The 17,376-nt window shown below is 52.3% G+C and overlaps 1 protein-coding gene across 3 annotated transcripts in view; it reads right to left on the bottom strand.

Moving 5' to 3' along the window:
* BCL9L (BCL9 like) overlaps nt 1-17,376 on the bottom strand; it is a 47,633-nt gene that overhangs the window by 6,548 nt on the left and 23,709 nt on the right. For 2 of the 3 annotated variants that reach the window (XM_066334788.1, XM_066334789.1), the window contains exons 2-6: nt 6,859-7,222; nt 5,073-5,195; nt 3,661-3,871; nt 2,813-2,897; nt 8-2,396 (exon numbers count right to left, since the gene is read on the bottom strand). In XM_066334788.1, the coding sequence (XP_066190885.1) occupies nt 8-2,396; nt 2,813-2,897; nt 3,661-3,871; nt 5,073-5,195; nt 6,859-7,159 (3,109 nt within the window). In that variant the 5' untranslated portion in view covers nt 7,160-7,222. Of the gene's footprint in view, nt 1-7; nt 2,397-2,812; nt 2,898-3,660; nt 3,872-5,072; nt 5,196-6,858; nt 7,223-17,376 lie in introns of those variants that run through there. The other variant, XM_066334790.1, reaches the window with a different exon arrangement.

The following is a 17,376-nucleotide window of genomic DNA, read 5'->3' as shown; positions in this document are numbered from 1 at the left end:
AGCATACCCTGATCCAGTGCTCCGATGGAAGCAGATGAGTTCATACTGAGAGTCTGCTTGCTCTGGTTGACTCCTGGGCTGGGCATGGTGGCTTTGGGAGATGGCACCCAACCAGGGGAAGAAACAGCCATAGAAGGGGACTTCAGGCGGCTTGGTGAGCCAGTTGGAGACCGGACATTGAGAGAGGAACTCATCACTTGGGGGGACTTGAGGGGTCCAGACTGATTTGAAGGTGGCATGCTGACCATCTGTGAGGGTGTCTGTGGGGACTTGAGATTAGCAGATGGGGAGGTGACCAGTGGAGAATGCACCTGGCTAAGGGTGGGAGACTTGAGGTGACCCACACTGGGGGAATTCATCTGGTTGATGTTGATGGTGAGGTCAGAGGGCCGGCGGCCCAGCCCCCGGGAAGGTGCTGGGTGCATGTTGGCCAGGTTTCCCCCTGGTGTGGGAGTGGGATTGGAGGCTGGAGGCAGAGGAATGTGGCTGAGTCTGGTGGTGCCACTGACAGGCATGGTGCCCTGCTCAGGGCTGAACATATCTGAGCCACTCCCCATCTCCTGGGGCAGGCTGGGGTAAGAGCCTTGCCCAGTCGAGAAGCCTTGCTGTCCTTGGTTGGGGAACTGTGAAGGAATCATCATTTTCTGGGGTCCCGTTAGTATTGCACTGCCATTGCCATTCTGAGACCTAACCCTGGTCAGCTCCTCAGGGTTCATGCCCTGGTGGGTCATCATTTCAGGGCCCCTCATCTTCTGCGACATCATCATCTGCTGCTGTGGGGTCATCTGGACATTGAGGTTCATGTTCATGTTCATATTGACATTCATGTTCATGTTGAGGTTGCCAGGTCCCATGGGTGTGTCCATGTCCCGAAGGCCTGACTGATTCATAGGGGGGCTCAGCATTCCTCGAGTACCTGCAAAATCCATTCCCATTGGGGCACTGCTCAGGCTCTCACCCGTCATCTGCCCAGCAAACATGGATGGATCCATCTGCCTGTGAGCCTGCATCATCCTCTCCATTTCCATGCCCTGGCTCATGGAGTTGCTGGATATCCCCATGGGCCTCTGCATTGCCACTGGGCGTTTCTCCATGAGCTGATGCCGCAGGATCTCCTCTCTGGCACGGGGATTCATAAACCTTTCTGGGTCCCCTTGCCCTGGTGGGTAGGACAAGGTGCCTTGTGGAAAGTTCCCAGGGCCTCCCATAGGAGACATATCATCGCTCCATCCCATGCCAGGCCTGACTGGCCTCTGCATGGCATTCATGGGCCCAAGAGCATCCAAGGGCATGTTCTGCATCCCTCCAAAGCCAGAGACCCTCTGCATTTGATTCCCAGGGAACCGTGGCCCAGGGAAGGGTGGCCCACCCCGTAGCTGCAGAGGGTCCTGCACATCTATGGGTCCCCGCAGCTGGCTGCCCATCCCTGGTGGCCACTGCTCTCCAGGCTTGCTGTGGTAGGGTGGTGGAGGCCCACGCATCATCATGCTCCCCATCGACTGTGGGATCATGATCTCCTGCATGGGCCGGCCATGGATGCTGATCTGTTCCTCTTTCCGTCGCTTTTCCTCGTAGTACTCTTCCTGCAACTTCCTCCAGGCCACTTGCTCTGGTGTCAGGCTGTCCTGGTTCAGTCGCTGCATCATCATGTTCATCTGCTGTCCCATGTCAGCACCAGGGTGGTGAGGCACCTCGTGTTCCAGGCCCGGCCCACCAAGGCTCTGGGTCTGGGAGATCATGGACTGCAGAGGCTCTTCATACTTCTTCATATTGGCAGGAGGCGCAGGGGGCTGGGCAGGGGCAGCCTGTGGCTGAGGGGCAGTACCCCCCTCACCTGCATTTTGGCTGGACTTCAGGAAGGGCTCGGCCTCCCCACTGCGCAGCAGCAGACGCTCAATGTCTCTCAAGGTCTGCAAAGAACGTTCTCGGTGCTCCAGCTGCTCCTTTGAGAGCCCTTCTGAGTTCATGGTGCTCCTGGGGCCCAGGCCTGCCTGCCCATTCCCTGGCATCCCTGGGCCTGGGCCCTCTCCAAGGAGGCTGGAACTGGGTGTGGCAGAGGAGTCCACCTGCCCAGGCTGCATGGTGCTGGCAGATGCAGTGGGTGTATTTGAATGGTTACTTCCAGGCTGATTGTTGCTGCTATTGTTCCCCAAAGAGTTGGGAGTCAGATCTCTCCGGCCATCTTCACTTGTCCCTTCCTGGGGCAGGCTGCTGGGTGCTGGCAAAGGTGTTTGACTGATGGCCTGAGGTGGTGGGGCTGGAGGCTGTGATGGGGGAGGCTGCGGCTGTGGTTGACTTGCTTGAGGGGCCAGTGGCTGGGACTGTGGAGTGTTGGCAGCAGGAGGGTTAATTGGAAGTGGCTCAGCAACGCCCAGCACTTTAGGAGCAGGTGGTGCCTGGCAGAGAAAAGGGGAAGAAACTTGAGCAGGGAAAGATTCTAGGAAGGTAGTCTTCCCTGCACCCTGCAGGAGATCCCTCTGTCCCAAAGTGAAGCCTCATGGCAGTTCACCTTCAGTCCTTGCAGGAAAAAATGTAGGTACTACTACGTCATCTAGGAACGCACAAGGAGGTACTCTGTGCACATGGCAGCAGGAGAACATGCCACACCTAATCCCAAGCTTTTCACAGCTGACAGCAAGGACTTGTGCCAAAGAGATTTTGCAGCAAAGCAGTTTCCCACCCCACTGAAAGGGCATTCTGGCAACCCCTTCTTTCACAGCTGAGCCAGGGGATGGGGGAGAATGGCCACATCAGGAAGGGTAATTGTTGGCAGCATGTGCCAACAGGAGCAGTTGGTTCACAGGTGGTATACCTGGTCTAGCTTTGCCCGTGGGACATTCTGTTGATGATAGGCCAGAATGGAGTCAGCTCGACCCTGCAGGACAGCTTCTGCAGCTCTAGGGAGAGAGCACAAATCACTTGAGAACAGGCACTGTGCCCCATCCTACTCATCCAAGACCCCAGTTGCCACCTCCATTCTTCAGTTCTGCAGGAAGAAGGACATCTCTGGAGGTAACCAAGAAGGGTTAATGTTCTCAAAGTCCTCCCATCTGTCCTGCACAGACCCCAACAGATGATCACTTGCTGTTCAACTTCCTTCCTCCCATGTCCTGCGACAAGCTTTGCTTTGTGTCTGCTGTCCTAAGGTCGTTGTCACCAAGATGCTCTGGGATCTCCCACACTGAACCTGTGGTACACCAGAGCTCTAAAACTAAACAGACTAGGCTAAACAGACTAAACTAACTGCTAAGACTCTATGGCTGAGACAATGCAGGACAGAAGAGTGGAACTGTGTGGACCATGCCATGTATTACATTATGCTCCCTGTGACACCCAACCCTTGGATCCATTCAAATCAGACCAGCAGCCCACACTGCTTTGGGTGAAACTAGATGGGGTCTGCAGTGGGTGAAACAGAGTGCAGAGCCAAGCCTCACTGGGAGGAAGTGGGTATTTAAGTCCAAGTTTGCCCATCTGCAGAGACGGCCAGCATACTTCATGAACCCCAGGGCTTTCCCACTCTGTGCAACCAGAGAGAGACAGATTTCTCCAGCTCTCTTGTGCTCAAGTGCTGCAGGTAGCAGTCAGGTGTGACAGGGCCGGCCAGGTGTGACAAGGCCAGCCAATACCGGTGGGGAAGGTATGGGCTTTACTGCTTACGTGTTAGCAAGGTGCGTTGTAAAGACGTAAACAAACTGTGAAGCCTGCTTCCCTGTTCCGCCGCCTCCGCCTCCTGCAGCCTCTGACCGCAAGCCAGAGGCAGCACCATGGGGCACGCCGGAAGCGCCGCTCTCGCTCAGGTTAGGCAGCGGGTTGGACCCTGGGCCGAGCTGTGGGGCCGTGGACATCGCAGTATCTGCTACATTACAGCCTGCGGAAGGAGAAGAGACGAGCTGCCGGGAGGGCGCTGCTGCCGGGTCGGAACCCGCGGGCGGCACGGAGCCACCAGCGGGTGGCAGCACTGGCCCGCCCGGCCCGGGGCCGCTGCGCACGGCAGAGGTGACTGTGACTCGTCAGCCGTTATTAAGTAAGATCCATAATTAATATTAATAAGCACTGCAATTACCAGAGGCATGCCTTCCTTTCCTGTAACCTCGCCCCTTAACTCAGCTGGCTCCCTGCTCCCCTCCAGCTGCCTCTCCCCATCGCAGCAGCTTCTGCAGTCCGACCCCAGCATTTGCATAGGAGACTGCTGGGAACCCGCTGTGGGGACTCGGGCGCTGCCTCGTTGCCAGCCCCTGCCCCTGGGCAGCCCCACCGTGACCCATTCCCGCCAGGCAGATCAGGGAGCAGGCTGTGACAAGGGAAGCAGCACTATCCCTTTCCCGCACAGGCGACACAGGTGGTGGACAGTGCTGAGAAGGCCAAGTGGATGTTCTGGAGATGATGGCAACAATGTGCTGGCAGGCACAAGAGGCCACCCTCTCCTTGCTTTTCTACACGTTCATGCTCTCCAGCAGACAACATGGGCATCTCCTTGGGTCCCACAGGACCTTGCCCCACCTCTCAGATATTCTCCCTGTTACAGTTTGAAAGCAAAGTGAACTGTAGATATAAATGTCAAAGAATACTGATGCTTTTGGAAAACAGAGGAGACCTACACTTCATTGTCCCTAAAACTGCACCCCTCAGGCCAGCTCAGCTCTGCCTGAACCACTATTAAGACCCCAAGAGCCTCTTTAGACTCAGCTGTCTTTACAACACAGCTGCAGAGAGAAAGGTGAGTGGCCTGGCACAGACTCAGCTGCTGCAACAAAAGCAATGCACATCGCACTCTAGCTGCCATTATGACCAGGGCAGTGTGGCCAGAGCAACGTACAGCAGGGACATTCAATCTCAAACACCTTTCCCTCCAGCATCTCAGTAGCATCTCCACAAAATAGGTCCCAGACCTCACTGCATGGCAAACATTCTCAGCACAATGATCACCAACTGCAGTGGGCCCCCACATACTCAGCTAAGTGAGCACACACAGGCAAAGCTAAAGGTGCCAGTGTCATCAGTCCTCCTGAGCCTTAGGAAGGACCTGGCTTCATTCAAGCTTCAGAGCTGGTAAGGAGGCAGTCACTCACTGTGTGCACTGCTGAGGGGTTTGTCGTCTTCCTCGCTGTCCGGCCCAGAGCACCATTCATCACCGCTGTATGGCTGCTTCCTTTCCAGCACACACCGGCGCTTACTACGGGGAGCCACCTCACCTGCAAAGGGACAGGGCCATCAGAGGCACTTAAGGCACTGAAAGGCTAGAGTCCTGCCCAGCTGGGTGCTGTATGCTGACAGTGCCAATCCAACCACGATGCACTGAGCAATAAGCCTTATTCTGACATCTCCCCAGCACTGGTTAAGAACCTGAAGCATCTACTCAGTCTGGGCTCCTTGTCTTAGCAGCCAGATCTAGTGAGACTTCCCTGTGAGAGCCAAAGTTTCAGAATGAGATATATTTCTTACTGCCTTCACACAGGATGTGTCTACCTGCAGTTCCAAACTAGAGAACTTTGGGCATTAACTGTAAACCTAAAGGGTCTGTGATTCAGCAATTAAAATCTGAAAATAGAATGGGACGGTGTATTCACATCCTTTGTAGGAACAAGAGACAGATTCTGCCCTTTGTTGACATCAATCAGGCAGGGGCCTTCCTACTCTCTATAAACTTGTATGCTCCCTCCATGTGTCCCTGTCTCAGATGGGAATGATGCAGCTCAGAGAGGAAGTGGCTTGCCTAAAGGCACTTAGGGACTAGGAGAGCAATCAGACCCAGGATGAGTAACTTCAAACTGTGCTTTGACTAATGAAACATTGTCTGGCCTTATTTTTTTACATCGTCTTTTTTACATCATGACCATATTCACATGATCTGTCAGTGTGTTAGGAAAACAGGAGATTTGGGCCATTTCTGATCAAGCCATTTTAAAAATTTTCCTGTGGAAGTGTGGTTACAAGACAGTTCTGGGACAAAACTGCAAATGTTTATGATCAGTGGTGTACGGTTACCCCTGTAACACTATGGGGAGAAAGCCTTCCTGGAGGCAGGAAGTCCATTCAGGTACATTCTACCTGTTCTTCCATGGCACAGCTCTGGCCTAAGTCAGTCAGTCAACATGGCTTTGACTGTGAAAACAAATCCTTAGGGATACAAGCCAGAACAGAAGCTCTGCGTCTGCGGACTGGGCGTGAGTCTCCGTTGGAACCAAGGGCATCACTGGAATTTCTCCTACAACTGTCTGGGAGATGCTCAAGTATCCCACACAGCCACTGAGCACAAAGCTTGGAATGCAAGAGGTTACAGGGAAGGCTGCTGAGGATAGGGAAGGCAAAGTGTTTAGAAGCACTGACTCAGCCCTTTTCCAGAAGCCACGTGCTGTAACACAAGAGTTATCCATTTCTGATGAAACCACAGAACTGTTCAGACAGTGACCCTTGCAGCACCTCCTTGCTAACCATGACTGAGTCGTTGGACAGCTGCAACACCACAAAGCAGCTCTCTACCAACAGCAAGGAGTTGGAAAACAACTCAGTCTCAAGTTAAAAGTTTGCACATTGCACATACAAGGGCATTCGATGAAGTTTCAGCGAGCCATGGTATTGCTTAGATGGCCTCACTAGCCTGTGAAAACTAGTGCCAGATTCTGAGTCTAACAAATGGTTTAGGGAATGAAATACAAAGCACATGAGAATTCAGCCACTCTGGTAAATAAACTGCAGATGTGACAAGCAGTGATGCAAAGTCACACTGGCAGCCAGGACAAGCCTGAACGGAACACACAGCACAGAAACCAAAAATGCTCCCATCCCAAGTCCTGCCAGGATGTTTGTAGCAACTGAGAGGAGGATATGCTGAGGCAAGGTCTAGGAGAGCATTACCTTTTGATTCTGCGTCCTGTGATGGGGTGCTGGCTTCTCGCTGTTCTCCAGAGTCCACCGAGATGCTTCGTTCTCGCTTCACCTTGCCCTTCAAGGAGCTGAAGTTTGGGACAGTGTTCTGGCTATTTTTCAGTCCAGAGTTGCCAGGGGAAATCTGAGTGGCCTTGCTGCCATGGGTGCCTGCCCCCACACCCTTTGAGCCCAAGTTACAGGTGGGTGCTTGGCTCACATTGTGGTGCTGGACCAGGGCACTGCTGCTGCCTGCCTTGCCATGGCTGGGCAGTTTGTTGTCAGGGTGCATTGGCTTGGCTAAAGATTCCCACAGTGCCAGTGGAGGGAGCTCCCAGCCCCTTAGATCAGAAACCTGCAAGAGAAAAGAGCAGCAAGTCAGCACGGTGCCCCTCACACAGGTGCAGCTGCTGGAGGCACAGGCCAGGACCAGTGCACTGGGGCTGTCACTTGGTCACAGGGCCAGAAAAAGTTCATGGCAAGGCACAACCCAGAGCTGCTCATGCTGAGAATTAGCCTTGGCCTCTTTGAGCAAAAAATCCTGCTCTGCAGTTTCTCATTCACATGCTGACAAGCTGTAAACTCTCACCTAGGCATGGCAAACTTGCCAGTACTTCAAGGAAGAGCCACAGACACGAGGGCCCTCATTTCCAAGGCCAAGATGAGAAATGAGTACTCCATGCCAGCCTGGCCCCTTGGTGAGCAGAAGGATGCTCAGAGCTATTTTGCAGGTGTTCCCAGAGCTTAGACGACTTTGTGACCCTAGAGAGAAATCTGGTGCCCTACTGTTATCAGGGACCCCTTTTGCTGCTAAACAAGTTTCCTCTGCCCTGCAAAACACACAAAAGACAACTGAGCAGACAGTCTTAACACAAGCCTATAAGGACAAAATTGAGACAGAGCAGGGAACAAAGGTTGAGGCAACTGAGAAGGGGGCAGTGGGTTGCAAGGCAAGGGCAGAGCTGGGAAGTGCAGGCACTCATCAAACAAGCTCTGCCTCTCCCAGAGGCCTGAGGGACAGTCCCAGCTCCTGCTTTAAAGCTCTGGGTAAGGGGGTATCTACATTAGCAGGAGCTTCCAGCCTAGCAGGATGATTCAAATGTGCCACAAGCCTGCTGGGATAACAGGATGATGCTCTTCTTGCTCAAAACTCAGCTCAGCTTTCTGAATAGCGCTGCAGGCTGAGGCAGATTCTGGCAGAGAAGAGGAGGTTACGGCAGAACACAGAGGTTTCTGGACTGACGGACATGCATGCAGGTAAGCAGTGCTGCAGCAGCCCTCCTTTCAGGATCTACCTGCCTTGGCAGAGTCTCATGCTCACACTGGGAATATTCCCCTTGAAACTCTGCACAGGCATTAGAGATGACTGGGATGCAGCTCCATATCACATTGTGTATTCTGGAAGGCCACCACAAACCCTTGGTCCAACGCATAACTCTGGTAACTACACCCTAACCCTGTCACAGTCATTTTTACTTCTTGGGGAAGCAGGAGGTAAGGAAAGTAAACCACATGTTTATGGAAGCTGAGGTATTACTCTGCTTGCTCACATCCGCTATATGCATTGAGTGATACCCCCACAATACGCCCGAGAAGCTTCCCTGTGCACAGGCTGAGGAATTTCCCAGCAGACAAGGAGAGGGGTTGCTGTGGTCTGTTCCTCCCATTTGGACCACGCCGGCCAGATGCTGCGCACGGATTTCTTCTGCCACCCAGGGACAGGAAGCACCAGCTCCAAACCAAACCCCACGTGTCCAAATAGTATCACAAGAGTTCAGCCGCACTATACATGCTGCTCCTGGCTTGTTGAAGGTGAGCCTGGAGACACCACTAGCAAAAGCCAAGTGCTTGCTCTGCCAGGGCAAATCACTGCACCCTTGCAAAGAAAGCTGAGCAAAGCACATATGGCAGACCCATAATCCCCAAAAGACTCTGATTGCCACAAGGTGCAGGCTGCAGCTTGTCATGCACTGTGAGCAAGTTCTGTGCCTGCAGAAAGGGCCTTCTCTGCAAAGGGGTCATCTCAGCACCCGCCTCCCTGCAAGCTGAGCCGGGGGCTGCTGGCATGCTATGCAAACACTGCTGTGGCATGGCCGCCCAAACATTCTTCCTTAGTTACTGGGATCCTTCGTGTGCAGCTTGGCCTATCATTGCTTCCTAGCTAGGAGTTGTTAGTTACTCCCTCCTCCTCCATCTCCACCCCACACACCTCGGTGAGGGCTCTGCTCTAGCCTGGAGGAAGATGGTGAGCTACAGTGCTGATTAATTTTCACAGCACATAAGGGAGTTGCTAGCCCTTTAAGTGTCAGCCAGTCTCGCTTGCTCGCTCTTGTTCTCCAGAGACCTATTAATAGCAGCTGGAAAGATCACATCACTTTCTGGATATTTATACCCCTCATTCCACACCAGGAGAGATTTATGTCAGAGCTGCTGTCCCAGTGCCTGCCCAATTGCTCTGTCAAACCACTTGCAGGGGGAGGGGAGCTGAGGGGGGAAGGAGACACAGAGAGGGCAAGCAGGGAGGAGGAGAAAGTCCATATGGCACAAGCTGCAGCATTAAGCACACATGCTGCCTGCAGCCACTGGCTGGCCAGCCACAGGGAGCCTTCAGCCCCACTGGAAGAGGTTGCTGCCAGACAGCATTCCAAAAAGCAAGCCCTGCAGCAGTTCCTTCTGCTGGTGGCCCAGAGGCCCTCCCCCACCTCTGCTGTGCCGCACTCACAATCCCTGCAATACTCTGCACCAAAGTCCTGAGGGTCACAAACCCACTGACGCCACTGTGTGGCTACACTCGCACTGAGGAGGTCCTTCATTTTCCGTTTCAACAGTAGGTTGGGAGATCCAGGTCTGCCTGTGGCACATCTGCACGGGCATGATACTGTGTTTGTAACAGATTCCAAACTGCTTCACTGAAAATGTGAATGCTCAGCAGCACCGTAGCACAACCCTAGTACAGCCCAGCATGGTGAATACTTCAGGGAGGGAGGAAGAAGCCCGGGGCCCTGAAAAGCCCACACCTGCGGAATCCAGAGATTCACCTCCTGTGCCTCTGGTTCTGGGATGTGACTGCATGGAACACACACCTCCATCTCGAAGTTGCCATGACAAAACCTTCAGGCACTGCCTGCAGCATGGATGAGCCTCATCAGCTCTGAGGTACCTCCAGAATGTAACATCTGGGGGGCACTTACCTTCTTTCTTTATTTTGGACTAGGCTGGTGCTCCAGGGAGGTCATTCAAAACCTTGCCTGAGGCAGGATGGAAAGCTACCCTCGGCTGACAGAGGGCTAAATGCTATAAAGTCCTCCCTTCTAGTGTCCTCTCAGAGGGATAACACTTGCCTCACAATTCCTAGCAGGACAAATGCCAGAAGCAGCTGACTGAGGGTTCTGTTCTGCTTTCAGAAGTAGCAACAGCTGGATTCTGTTGCAGATGGATAGCAGGGATCTGCCTCAGCCTCTCGTGTCTGGCCGCAGCATGACAATAGGCATCTTGACTGCTGTAAGCTTCTTCCACATATCCTGAGATTCTAACTAGATTTCAGCAGGCATGCCATACATCTGGGCCATGGAAGATAATTAACTAGAAAGTAGATACACTGACACCAGGACACAAACAACTCAAAACATCTTGAAAAGAACATGACAAATAGAAGACTGCACAGAAATCTGTCTTTCTCTGCAATTTAGCAACACACTCACTCCAGCCTGGTAGTTTTAAAGACAACAGCAAACTTAATTCCCAGTGGTTAAAGCAAGCAGATGAGATTCCTGGCTTCTGCTCCTGGCTACCACAAATTCCACTTGTGAGCCCAAGCAAGTTTTGGGGGCCTTGATTCCACCACCATTACACAGGGGGACAACCCAGCCAACCTCATGATAGGAGGGAGACTTTCAAGGCACAGTATCTGTCGAACAAAGGGCTGCATCCAAATGCAGAGAGTGTTGGCACCTGATACATCTGAAAAGCCACAGCTTTAAATCTGAGGTTGGGACCTTAGCAGACAAGAAATCTTGAAATAAAATAACAAAAACTGCTTTTAGTAAGCCTCCTCCAGTACAGTCTGAACAGCAGCAGAGGGAGAGAAGGAGTAAGGTTTGGGCAGGAGAGACTGGGCTGACATTTGCAATCTGGGTATTGCTGGCTGATAGTTAAGAAACCTGAAACCCTGCTGCATTCCCGGAAGAGTTTTTGGTGAATCATGCTCCTGGGCTCTCTCCAAAGGACGGTAACATGGATTCCCAACACTGCTGCAAAGAATGAGGGGCCCATGCCTGCCAGCAGCCTCGCAGCTTCCACATCTGGGAGCTGGCTGGCATTGCTGCTGTGCTATCCCTCTTGGAAGAAGGCACAAGAGAGGAAGCCAGGACAACAGAGCCACAATGATTCAAAAAGGAAGACGCTTTGTCACACCTCCCTTCCACGACTACTAGGTTGTGCATACACAGGACACAAGAACTCAGGCCTCCTGAGCTGTGCTGTGTGTTCCACTGCTCACCAAAACCCAACATAAAAGACACCCAACATACAAAATGGATTGTGACATGGTAATGCAACACACAGAAAGTCATCGAACCCTTCTGCGCCAGCCTGTCCAGGAAGTAACAAGACCACGATACCATTGCAAACACCCTCTAAGCACATAACCTATGCTGATAACCATCCAATCACTCACTACAAGACACGATCTTGGACGACCCAGTCCAAATCCCATGGACACCACCACAAACTCATGCTGAACATCTTGGCTTTGGAAATGAGAGGTCCTAAGCAAGCTGAAGGGCTTCTTGAAGAAAGACATTAGGCAGAGAACAGCAGGAGAGACTTCAGAAACCTGCTGCTCCCTCCTGAGATACCATGCACTCCGAATCTGGATGAGATCCCTAGCACATGACCCAACACCAGTCCTAGATTACCAGTCCTCCCAGGGTTAACAGCAGAAAGGGTTGAACACCTCCAAAAAAAATACTGTATTATGTCAATAAAGTCAGTGTATTTCATAGAGGGAGAGACTATGACAACCTTTCCAGAAGTGAGATTTCTGAGGTGTGAGACCCTTGGACCATTTCTGATTAGAGAAAAGGCCAGAATCAGAAACTTGACCTTTCCCATGCAAAAATCGTTGTTTCAAAACAGTCCTTCTCACAAGATGGTTCAACAGGTTTTGAATCTGTTCCAGTGAGAAACAAACCCCTCAAAACCGGTAGCGAAATAGCATTGCTGTCAGCCAGCCAGCTCCAGCCAAGAGTCAGGGATGGGTTCGAACACCCAGCTGAGCCTGAAACTGACCTGAGCCCAACAAGTACAGCTGTGGGACAATCCGCTATATAGCAACCAATGACTACAGGATCGTCTCCCTGACCCCAGTATGGGAACACTTGCCTGAGTGTTCATTACCAGCGACAACAGCTTTAACTCAGGCTGCTGCTGCTAAAAGCATTCTCATCTAAGCTTTGCTTTGGCCAGAACAGACTCAGAGACACTGGAAGACAGGGAGTTCCACTGGGCAATTCCGTTGACAAGGGTCATCTGTTTTGAATGTGTCATGAAATTATCTTGCCCTTTTGTCATCAGACTGATAAACTGGAGAAGCCCCTTTTCACTTCCATTTATCTCTTGAATCCTTCTTGTGTCCTTTTAAATGGCAGAGAAGGTGCTGCCCTTGACCGTTTTATGGGAGGGTTCTAAAAAACCTGCAGAGAGAACCTAGTGCTCTTTTGAATCCTAGCAGTTCTCTGAGTCATTTTAGCAGGCCTTGCTAATCTCCTGTCATTTGGAGCTGTCTTGAGAATCATGAGTTTCTGTGGGGCTACTTGGCCACAAGTCGCAAAGGTCTTTAGTAGGACAACACTTCAGATTCATGTTCCCTACCCACCTAGGGACACACATCTCATATAAGGTGGGTGGAAGTTGAGGTTCAGAGACACCAAGGTGAATCAGGAATGCCATTTGCTTTCTGCTCAGCACCCTACAACCTCTCTTCTGTCACAGCTTCAGCCCAATCAGGGTTAGAAGACCTCTTCTAGCCCTTACTTTTCCCCCTAGATCAACAGTTTCTCCCACTCCTCTCCTCCTTACTGCAGCACCAGCCAGAGCCTGGTTTCCTGTCCTGTGGAAGTTTCCAGGTCTAACACTAAATATGCAAATCCTTCTAACTTCCCAATCCAACTAGTGTGTTCCCCATAGAAAGCCTGCATGTGCCAGACATTACTCAACGGCACATGCTGCTCCCTTGGGATGATAACACGGAACTGCTTCCTACAATGGCTAGTGCAACTTGCAGGGGATGGGTCAGCAAGAAAGACCTGCAGGAAGCTGCGGATGCCCCACATGAAGGGCAGTACAGCCCACCTGTATGCTGCAGCTTGGCAGACTGCAGTCAAGTAACAGCATGTAAGGAAGCAAAGCCAGAAATCCTTTCCAAAGGTATTGCTGCTGCTCAGGGAGCTTCCTTTTCCTCTGAGGCAGGATCTTATCCTGCAGTATATGAAATCTGGCCAGGAACATGGGCTGCTGTGACAGTTGGACACCCCCACACAGCCTTTGGCTGTGCTGGGATGCACTATGTACATGAATGGGGTGGTTTCCCTGAGAACACCCTTCTGGCAGACAACATCACAGGCTGCAATGCAAGGCCAGAACACAGACCTCCCGGGACAGCTGCTACATGGGATGAAGAGATCTCCTCAAGCTATTTCCACTGTGTTTGTGCACTGGGGTTACTGGGACTGGGCAAGTAATGCTAAAAAGCCTAGCTAGTGAGCTGTGCCTCACACTGCCTCTGCTCTACAAGCTCTCTTGAGCAGCAGGGCTCACAGCTGAGATCTTAAAACCCCACATTTTCCACAAGAATTGCAAGGGACACAAGCCTTGCCCAGGGTCACACATGTCAGGTAAACAGCTGATGTAGCTGAGCCTTATGAGGACAGTCTTTCACCTGCATCTAGGATTCAGTAACTGCTTTGAGATCCTTTGGCAATAACAAAAGAAGTCTGCAATGCCAGCAGTGTTCAGGATTGGAACCCAGCAATCCAGAACTTCATGAGGAGCTTCCAAGCTTTCACACAACAGTTTCTACTCTTCTTTTTATACAGAAGTCTGTTTGTAGGGCTCTGTGTCAGATCAGCCATTGTCAGCAGGGCCATCACACTGGCAGCCTTCCCTGCCCCCTATCTCCAAGCCAGAGACACAAGGGTTCCTGAGTACTGCAGAGTTTGTTGCCTATGACTGGTCCAGCTTCACGCTGGCTGTGCAGAAGCATCAGATTTTCCGGGTGCCCCACCTCTGGGCCCGAGGTGGAGCCTACGGCACAAAGCCACTAGGTGTCACCGTCACCCAGGGCATCCACAGCCTGGCCAGGGCTGAGCACAGACCAACTCGCTGCACCTCCTGCCAACGCAGCGGTGCCTGGACTGGGGCACAGTGTGTGCACCCGGACCCCAGGCTTCCTTGGCCCCTCCGGCCTCACCCCAGGGCCTCTGCAGCGTGTAGAGGGTTATGCTGGAGAGCAAAGCCATGCACCACATCCCTACAGCAGATGTTTACTATGCTCGTTCAGATTAAAAGCAGCATGGAGATGCCTGTTGCACACTGCAAGAAAGGGATAGACATCCCATACCACCTTGCAGAAAATCTCCCTGAAACACTAGTTCTCCCTTTTAGCAAGCTCAGATCGCTTTCCAGCCTGAAGAATAGCACAGTCTTTGCAGCCAGGATCCCAGCAGGACACCCTTGTGGCAGGGACTCCCCTACCACCTCTCTCTTCCCCAGCTGCACCCTGCTGTACGACCAGCAGCAGTGCAACAAGTTTGCTTGCCTTTGAAGAGGCTCGAGGCAAAGAGTTGGGGAAGAGTTGGACTCTTCCTATGCCAAATCCTGGCACTAAATGCAATATACAAAGGACACACCTGCAAAATAGGAAGAGGTTGGAATATCTGCAGGCCTGCAAATTGCCTGGATTGTAGCACCACGTCTGTGCAACTGGGAATACAAATGTATGAACCCCAGCACACCTGGGGAGAGGGAACTGACAGAGAAATGTGTGAAAGAGGGGGAAGCAGGATGGCTGCCCCAGCACCTTGCCCCCACACTGCTCTCTGCCAGCCCTGTCTGTAGAAGAGATGTAGTGAGCTGCTGAGCACTCCTCCAAGATTATAAATACCAGGCCCAGCAGCAGCAAACGCTGGGCCCTATATTTAAACCATGGCTGAGGTCACTTCCTTTTCCCAGCAGCTCCCTCCAGCCCCCACCCCGTTGCCTCGTATTTGCATGCCATCATGACTAAGGCACATCGGGGTGTAAGGTCATAGGGGAAGCAGCTATGTAACTACTTCGCAGGAAATTCCACCCTGGGAAACCTTTCACCTTCCCCAGTGCAGAGAGGATCAGCACAGGCAGCTGATCTTGCAGCTGAGTGGTGGCAGCTGCCTGCAAGCAGTACTGGGACTACAGTGTTGGGCTGGAAAGGGAGGAAGAGACCTCGAGGAGAGGGGGAGCCACTGCTCCCCATCTGGCTTTATCATCAGAGCCTGGGCTAGCACCAATCTGGAGAGAGATTTCCCCATTGTGCACCCCAAGACAGCAGTTGCTCTACCTCCTCACCACGCTTCACCCTAACCGCCAGAAGCGGCATGGCCATCCCCACAGACCCAGTCCCGAGTCTCAAGGGCTACTCTGCCCTTATGCAAACACTCAGTCAACTGACAGCTTCTCCAGAGACACAGTGATCTAACCCTGGCCAGGCCTCCAACCACCCAAAAGGAAACAAGCAAAAAGAGTTAGGAATTGCCCCATCTTACTAACTGCAGCCCTTTGGAGAGGCAATAAGCCCTCTGTGGCAGCTCTCTGTAGCAGCAGATGTACAGACACAGATGAAGAATAAAACCCAGAGGCAGCCTGCCCTGGGGCTCCCTCCACTGAGCCCCTCTTCCCCACCAGGAGAGAGAGATCTTATTAGCTTATGACTAGCCAAGTGGGCAAGGGCTTCTTATATTCCTCCAGTTCTGAGGTTTGCCTCCATACTAAATTCTAGTTCTGCCCTTATTTAAGAAACAGAACATACTAAGAAGAGTTATTGCAACAACAAAGACCAGGGTACAAAGGAGGGAAGAAGAGCACAAAGGCTACTTAGTGGGAGGAAATAAGAGATCTTTTGGAAGCAGGACGGGCATTTAGGTAATGATATAAACAAGTTAGCATTGGAGTTTGCAGAAGAACTAGTTGGCGACTTTCACAAGGTATCTATTAGATTTCAAAGTCCTTAGCTGTTTGGATTACTGAGCCAATTCTCCAGTCTCTGAGCTAGCATGAGATACATTGGGGTTGACATCTCTGAAGACTGACACCCAGACAGTTTCCTGTACAGAGTCTTAGCATGCTAGTGAAAAGCCTCTTCCTCTCCCTCGTCCCATGGATTCTGGAGAGGAAGTTTCTGACAGAGCAGGGGTGTTGAGGCAGCCCTATAACCCTTGGAATCAGCTGATCAGGAAACACACAGAGCAGAAAGCTTTGAGGAGACACCACTGCTATTGAAAGATGGACAGTGCAGAGCTAGAGAGCAGAGAGGGACATGATGGTCCAGCTCCCTTGGCCAGCGACAGGGTACTTGTTGTCCTCTTCGGCACACAGATATTGTGCTTTGGCTCTGAGCCTGCACCCGCAGTGAGGCACGCCTGTGCCCTCCAAGGCTCTGTCTCCACAACAACAGGAACCAGAAGCCACAGCAGACCCCGAGCAGCTCATTGGCCCAAGATCACATTACAGGACAGGAAGGAAGAAGGCACTTTGATCAGTCAAGAATTGCTTTAAACAGGTTCCACACCAATATCCCAGCCACTGGAATCAACCCCCCAACACCCTAAATGTCCCATTCCTAAAGACATGTCCTGCTCTGGCATGCACATCGAGGCCTAAGCAACCTTGTGATGACCTTTCCTTGGGAGCCACTGGCAGCTGCTCCCAAGGAAAGGTCATGGCAGAAAGCAGCCTAGAAGAAGGCAGAGCCTCCCATGCCTTGTCAAAGGAAATCAAGACTCAACAGGGCCCTACCTCTCCAGTGTATGTCTTTAGCACAGGCACGTGCTAGCTGTCCTCAAAACAGCAGCAAGAGGCAATTTTAGAGGCAGCTGGCAGAGACAGGCTGGTGCTCCCCTGCAGCTCTCCTCCTCGCACTCAAGGGCAGTGAGAGCTGCTCCACCTGCCTATGGGACCTCCTGCTCCATATGTATGCCCGTCCTGCAGCCTGCTCCTGGCAGGCAGAGGGTTAATGATGCCCAGGAAGCTGCAGGAAGCCTCTTCTTTGCCCTTTCAGGAACAATGGGGCCATTGTGGGAGACTGGGCAAGTGTGGGCAGATCCCAGGACTGGCAGTTACTCAACTGGGCGCCCTATGCTCCTGCCAGGTTCTCTCTGCCTCCTCAGGTAGGAGGAGAGCGGATGGCTGCCAGTGCTTCTGTGGGCCCTGGAAGAACACTGGCCAACCCAGCCACAGTACAGGAACACCACGTCAGCA

This window comes from Sylvia atricapilla, chromosome 23 (assembly GCF_009819655.1).
Source record: "Sylvia atricapilla isolate bSylAtr1 chromosome 23, bSylAtr1.pri, whole genome shotgun sequence".
NCBI classification, from domain to species: domain Eukaryota; kingdom Metazoa; phylum Chordata; class Aves; order Passeriformes; family Sylviidae; genus Sylvia; species Sylvia atricapilla.
This window is presented reverse-complemented; position numbering and strand designations above follow the sequence as displayed.